Source organism: Ursus maritimus, unplaced genomic scaffold (genome assembly GCF_017311325.1).
Source record: "Ursus maritimus isolate PB19 unplaced genomic scaffold, ASM1731132v1 scaffold_2, whole genome shotgun sequence".
NCBI classification, from domain to species: Eukaryota; Metazoa; Chordata; class Mammalia; order Carnivora; family Ursidae; genus Ursus; species Ursus maritimus.
The window spans coordinates 22957592-22965492 of record NW_024424452.1 but is presented as its reverse complement, the minus strand read 5'-3'; the positions used below and the strand labels follow the sequence as shown (position 1 = coordinate 22965492).

Sequence of the window (7901 nt, the reverse complement as noted above, 5' to 3'; positions counted from 1 at the left end):
CTGTTTTCCAGAGTGGCTGTACCAACTTGCATTCCCACCAACAATGTAGGAGGGATCCCCTTTCTCCACGTCCTCTCCAACAATTGTTGTTTCTTGCCTTGTTTATTTTTGCCATTCTAACTGGCGTAAGGTGGTATCTCAGTGTGGTTTTGATTTGAATTTCCTTGATGGCTAATGATTTTGAACATTTTTTCATGTGTCTGTTAGCCATTTGTATGTCTTCATTGGAAAAGTGTCTGTTCATTTCATACGTTACCTTGGAATTAACTTAACCAGAGACGTAAAGGACCTTTATTCTAGAAACTAAAAATCACTCTTAAAAGACATTGAGGAAGACATAAAAGGATGGAAAGATATTCCATGCTCATGGATCGGAAGAATTAACATAGTTAAAATGTCCATGCTACCCAGAGCAATCTACACTTTCAATGCTATCCCGATCAAAATACTGAGAACGTTTTTCAAAGAACTGGAACAAATAGTCCTTAAATTTGTATGGAACCAGAAAAGACCCCGAATCTCCAAGGAACTGTTGAAAAGGAAAAACAAAGCTGGGGGCATCACAATGCCGGATTTCGAGCTGTACTACAAAGCTGTGATCACAAAGACAGCATGGTACTGGCACAAAATCAGTGTGGTTTTGATTTGAATTTCCCTGATGGCTAATGATTTTGAACATTTTTTCGTGTGTCTGTTAGCCATTTGTATGTCTTCATTGGAAAGTGTCTGTTCATATCTTCTGCCCATTTTTTGATTTGATTATTTGTTTCAGGTGTATTGAGTTTGAGAAGTTCTTTGTAGATCTTGGATACTAGTCTTTTATCTGTAGTGTCATTTGCAAATATCTTCTTCTAGGGAATCTTTTTGGACATTTTTTCCCTAAGTGTGTTCCCCTCATGAAATTTTAATACCACAGATACACTACAGATCTGTTTTATGTGCTATGGCTTGAAGCTCTGTAACTCTGTTGAGAATGTATGGTATTTAGGACTCTCTGTATTACTTTTGCAAATTTTCTGTAAGACTAGATTTTTTTCCAAAATAAAAAAGTATATTTTAGAAACAGATAAAATGATTCTGAAGAATAACTATTATATAAACAAGCAATACTTGACTCTAAATTTTCTTTATTTTGTGACAATTTGTTAATTGGGAAACTGACCTATTTTTCCTTATTATGCAGAAAAATACCCTAGGTTTTTTTTAATGATTTTTATATTTGTGTGATGCTTGTACTTTAAATAATAGCTACTTTAATTCTAAGTTATATTAGGTTATAAAATTACTACGTACTCTTTGGTTGGGATAAAAATTAAACTTTGTGATTTTGCGACTATGCTATAAATGTGCATAAACCATCATTTTTTTCCAACTATTTGTTATACAAGTTTAGAAATAATATCGATATATCTTAGAACTTTTACAATCTGTATAGACAGGTTTTAATTAATTATAGAATAAAGACATGAGTCATGAAAAAAAAGTATATTTTAAAAACTCTCCAAGCCAAAGTAGCAATAAAAGTGAAAAAAGTGAAATTTCTGAATCTGATAAAGTACATGTGTGAGAAATTTATATCTTCCTGGTGAAACATTGAACATTTCTCCTCTAATCAGGAACAAAGTAAAGATGTTTGCTCTTATCAGTTCTTTGCAACATATTACTGGAAGTCCTAGCTTGTATCAGAAAAAGGCAATGAAATAAAACATATAGATTGTGGAAAGGAAGGAGTGAAATTATGTGAAGTTGACAAAATCATGTTACGTAGGTGATTCGGAAGAGATCCAGAAAAAAGTACTACATATAATGTATTAATTTAGCAAATACCCAAGATAGTATACAAAAATAAATTATAAGTCTACACCAAAACAAAACATTTATTTATTTATTTATTTATTTATTTATTTATTTATTTATTATGATATGGTAGTCACCATACAGTACATCATTAGTTTTTGATGTAGTGCTCCATGATTGGTTGTTTGGGTGTAACACCAAGTGTTCCATGCAATACATGCCCTCCTTAATACCCATCACTGGGCTGACCCATCTCCCCCCCCCCGCCAAAACCCTTGGTTTGTTTCCCAGAGTCCATAGTCTCTTGTGGTTCATTTTCCCTTCTGTTTACCCCCCTTCATTATTCCCTTTCTTCTACCAATCGCCCTGCTATTCCTTATGTTCCACAAATGAGTGAAACCATATGATAATTGTCTTTCTCTGCTTGAGTTATTTCACTTAGCATAATCTCCTCCAGTCCCATTTCTGAAAGAAAACTTTAAATATCTAAACAAATGATGAGATATCTAAATCTCATTGGTTGGGTGACTCAAAATTGTTAGGATGTAACTTACACCCATTGTACATTAGCAATAAAGTGACAGTCAGAATCCCAGCAGTCTTTTTGGAAAAAAAATTGGCAAGCTTATTCTAAAATTCATATGGAAATACAAAGGGTCCAGATTGGTAAAAAAAAAAAAAAAATCTTGAAAAGGAATGCCAGTGTTAAAGAACATTCAAGACTTACTATAAATCTATATAACAAACTGAGGGCTTCAGAGGGGCGGTGGTGGGAGATTGGGATAGAATGGTGATGGGTATTAAGGAGGGCACGTATTGCATGGAGCACTGGGTGTTATATGAAAACAATGAATCATGGAACACTACATCAAAAACTGAGGCTATATTGTATGGTGACTAACATAACATAATAAAAATAAAAAAAAAGACATTGCCATATAGGTGTCAGGATAAACAAATACATCAATAAAAAGAATGAGATGTCTGGAAGTAGACTCATATACATATAGTCATTTAATTTTTCCATGAAGGCACCGATATAATTCACTGGGAAAAGGAACTCTTTTGAAGAAATTGTGATGGAATAACATGGTATGTGAATGGAAAGAATAAATCTTGATCATTAGCCCATATCTACACAAAATTAGTTAAATAACGTGATGATCATAAACCAAATGTAAAAGCTAAAATCATCTTCCACAACAAAATTTTTGAGAATATCTTCATGAAATTGGGGCCAGTAGTGATTCATTAAGACAGAAAATGTATTACTATAAAAGAAAAAAATGGACAAATTGAACTTCATTAAAATTAAATAGTCCACCCTATGTGAAAGACCCTATTAAAACAGTAGGGCAAGATCCAGAGGGGACAAAATGTGACACAGATTCACATTCAAAATCTCTAAAGAACTTGTATAGATGAACAGAAAACTGAGTTTTTAGTTGTCATGGCATTGCCAAATTTTAATAAAAGTTTTTAAGTGTTTGCTCATTTTTATACTAAACTTATATAACAGTAAGAAGCTATTTGCATACTGCCACAGATCCAAGCACCACACTGAGTAGCTCTGCTTTAGTGGACATCAGCTCATATAACTCACTCATGACCTTCACCTAATTTTTCAAATATTAAAGGTACTGAATTAAAGTCTTTACCTATGCAATAGTTTATTCAGTTGATTGAAATTGCAGAAAGCAGCCCTGTAATTTCAAACAATATTTTACTTTCTGGGAAGCTGGGAATTAGGATCCTTTTAAAAAGAATCTAAAAAAACCCACAAGTGAATAAACAAAAAGTGGAATCACCCTAAAAATACATAGAACAAACATGATTTCCAGAGAGGAGGGATGGCTGGGCAAAATGGGTAAAGGGGAATGGGAGATACAGGCCTCCAGTTAAAGAATAAATAAGTCATGGGAATAAAAGGCACAGCATAAGGAATATAGTCAATTGTATTGTAATAGCAATGTATGACGACAGATGGTATCCTCACTAGTGGTGAGCATAGCATAATGTATAAACATGTTGAATCATGACATTGTACACCTGAAACTAATGTAAACATTGTGCATCAACCATACTCAAGTAAAAAAAAAATAATAATAAAGAAGTGTTTATTATGTATTAGCGTGAAGAAACCATAATAGCTGCTCTGTGAAATTTAGACTACAACAAGAGCCTCTTTACAATAATTAACTTTGTTTGTTTTTGACATACTTTAGTTACCTTTTCCTTTGTTCCGTTCAGCTATTTCTTGTTCTGTTGTACTTAGCAATCCTTGTTTTCTCATTTAGGGTACATCACTGAAGGGTTCCTGGTTATGCAGCATGCCTTGGATCAGGCCATCATGAAATATTATAACCACACAGCTACACAAAAGCTATTCCAAGATGTCACCGTCTTTGTTCAGAGATTTCCATATCCAGAATATTCTCATGATTACTTCTTTACCTTTTTTGATATTTTCACCCCTTTAGTAATCTTATTTATCTTCTCTATGAATCATCTTACCCTCATTCAGTCTATTGTGTGGGAAAAGGAAAAGCGATTGAAGGTAACTCTACTTTTCTTGTGGTAAATAGAGCTTCTGTAGAAAAAGTTGGGTCTATAGCATAAATTTTTGTGGAGGCTGGATTATTTCTCCCCACTCAGCATTGATAGATGGTTATGTTTCAGTAGCAGCCAGAAAGTGAACACTTACTTCTCTTGGCAGTTTTCTAGAATTTTGTTTTTATTAGAATTCTTTAGTTTTATTTCTAGAAGACTACTTCACAAGATTCTTACAAATAGAATTTAAATGCCAAATGCTCTAAAATCTCTCTGGAATAGGTGAGTTGCAAAGGATTAATCATCTGGGCTTGTGGAATTGTCTTGATAATTTTTGATACAAGTAAATTTCAAGATAATATGTGATTATAATTAACATATAATTATATATTTAACATATATATTATACAATAATATTATATAAATATATAGAGAGGGAGAGATTATTTATATGTGTAATTGATTTATTGCCTAATAAGTTTTAGGAACTCTGATAAATCATAGATTTGAATCCTATCTCTATTATTTATTGACTCTGACATGTCATATAACTTTTCTAGCCTTTTTTCTCAGATATAAATTGAGTATATATTAACTAATTTGCAGGGCTGTCATGATATTAAGCTAGATATTATATGAAAAATTATCACCATCAAATCACCTGGACCTGCTGTTGTGAAGTGTAAAGAAGGAAAAAGGTGTTGAGTGTTTAAATAAAATTGAAGGTTGTATTTATCTTTGTTCTCTGCTGAGTAAATTCCACTTAAGCATATACATTTTCTAATATTTGGCCCCTGCCTACTCCTCATTTTGTTATCATTGTTTATAGATAGAATTTAAATGCCAGATGCCCTCAAACATCTCTGGAATAAGGAGAGTTACAAAGAAATAATCTACTTGATTTGTGGAGATGTGTCTAGATGAATTTAGATACAAATCAATTCCAAGATGCTATGATTCTGTGATTTAAGAAGAAATTTTTATGGAAGTATTGTTGACACGCAGTGTTACATTAGTTTCAGCTGTACAGCATAGTGATTGGATAAGTTCACACATTATGCTATGCTCAGCACAGGTGTAACTACCATCTGTCAACATACCTCTGACTATATCCCTATGCTGTACCTCTCATCCCCATTACTTATTCATCTGATAGCTGGAAGCCTGTACCTCCCACTTCCCTTCACCCATTTTGCCCAGCTCCCCACTCCCCTCTCTGGCAGCCATCTGTATTTATAGGTATGTCTTTGTTTTTGTTTATTTGTTTGTTATCCATCTACAGATGAATGAGTAAAGAAGATGTTTTATATGGATACAATGGAATATTAGCCATAAAAAATGAGATCTAGCCACTTACAACAGCATGGATGGACCTAGATGGTATTATGCTAAGTGAAATAAGTCAGAGAAAAGACAAATACCATATGATTTCACTTATGTATAGAATCTTAAAAAAAGAAAAAAACATACTGAAATTTTTTAACCAATTTCTGATTGCTGAAAAAAATTTTTTTCAATGACCTCTTATAGTCCCCTCGAGAATTGTGTTTCACTGAGAACAAAAAACACATAGATACCTTTCCTTCCAGCCAAAATGAATGACTTTTTAAAAAACTTCCTTTATGTTTGTGTTTCCTGTGACACTAGTGCTTTCCTCTCTCTCTTCTGATTGGTGAACACACAGTTAACTTACTTGTCTCAGGTGTTGTAGCTGCCATCTCCTTATTGATTATCTCTCTTTAATTCTCAATTATAATTTAACACTGTTTTTGAATCCCCAGAATATGATACACAAACATCAACATTATGACTTACAATATTTATATTTCATTTTTAAAAATTTTTTCTTAAGTTCGATTAGCCAATCATTAGTTTTTGATGTAATGTTCAGTGATTCATTAATTGCATATAACACCCAGTGCTCTTCAGATTGTGTGCCCTCCTTAATGCCCATCACCCAGTTACCCCATCCCCCACCCCTCTCCCTCTGAAACCCTCAATTTAGTTTTCCGGAGTCCAAAGTCTCTCATGGTTTGTCTCCCTCTCTGATTTCTTCCCATTCAGTTTTCCCTCCCTTCCCCTGTGATCCTCTACACTATTCCTTATATTCCACATATGAGTGAAATCATGTGATAATTATCTTTCTCTTCTTGATTTATTTCACGTAGCATAATCCCCTCCAGTTCCATCCATGTCAATGCAAATGGTGGATATTCATCCTTTCTGATGACTGAGTAATATTCCATTGTATATATGAACCACATCTTCTTTATCCATTTATCTGTTGAAGGACATCTCGGCTTCTTCCACAGTTTGGCTATTGTGGACATTGCTGCTGTGAACATTGGGGTGCATGTACCCCTTCTTTTCACTACATCTGTATCTTTGGGGTAAATACCCAGTAGTGCAATTGCTGGGTCATAAGGTAGCTCTATTTTTAATGTCCTGAGGAACCTCCATACTGTTTTCCAGAGTGGCTGTGTCAGCTTGGATTCCTACCAACAGTGTAAGAGGGTTCCCCTTTCTCCACATCCTCGCCAACATTTGTTGTTTCCTGTCCTGTTAATTTTGGCCATTCTGATTGGTGTAGGTGATATCTCATTGTGGTTTTTGATTTGTATTTCCCTGATGGCTAGTGATGTGGAGCATTTTTTCATGTGTCAGTTAGCCACATTTGTATGTTTCTTTGGAGAAATGTCTGTTCATGTCTTCTGCCCATTTTTTGACTGGATTATTTGTTTTCCGGGTGTTGAGTTTGAGAAGTTCTTTATCAATCTTGGATACCAGCCCTTTATCTGTAATGTCATTTGCAAATATCTTCTCCCATTCCATAGGTTGCCTTTTAGTTTTATTGACTGTTTCCTTTGCTGTGCAGAAGCTTTTCATCTTGATGAAGTCCCAGTTGCTTTTGTTTGCCTTGCTTTGAGAGACATGTCTTGGAAAAAGTTGGCTGTGGCCAAGGTCGTAGAGGTTACTACCTGTGTTTCCCTCTAGGATTTTGATGGATTCCTGTCTCACATTTAGGTCTTTCATCCATTTTCAGTTTATCTTTGTGTATGGTGTAAGAGAATGGTCCAGTTTTATTCTTCTGCCTGTGGCTATCCAATTTTCCCAGCACCATTTGTTGAAGAGACTGTCTTTTTTCCATTGGATGTTTTTTCCTGATTTGTCAAAGATTAGTTGACCATAGACTTGAGGGTCCATTTCTGGAGTCTCTGTTCTATTCCATTGGTCTTTGTGTCTGTTGTTGTGCCAGTACCATGCTGTCTTGATTATTACAGCTTTGTAATTGATCTTGAAGTCTGGAACTATGATGCCCCCAGCTTTGGTTTTCTTTTTCAACATTCCCCTGGCAATTTGGGGTCTTTTCTGAAGGTTCTATACACATTTTAGGATTGTTTGTTCCAGCTCTGTAAAAAATGTCCGTGGTATTTTGATAGGGATTGCATTGAATGTATAGATTGCTCTGGGCAGCATGGACATTTTCAGAAAGTTTATTCAGCAAAGTGGCAGGATACAAAATCAGTGCACAGAATTCAGTTGCATTTCTATAT

At 34.5% G+C, this 7901-nt stretch overlaps 1 protein-coding gene across 1 annotated transcript in view; it reads left to right on the top strand.

Moving 5' to 3' along the window:
• LOC103668907 (ATP-binding cassette sub-family A member 3-like) overlaps window positions 1–7901 on the top strand; it is a 147155-nt gene that overhangs the window by 10871 nt on the left and 128383 nt on the right. The window contains exon 5 of the mRNA XM_040636563.1: window positions 4095–4354. Coding sequence (XP_040492497.1) covers window positions 4095–4354 — 260 coding nt within the window. The remainder of the gene's footprint in view (window positions 1–4094; window positions 4355–7901) is intronic.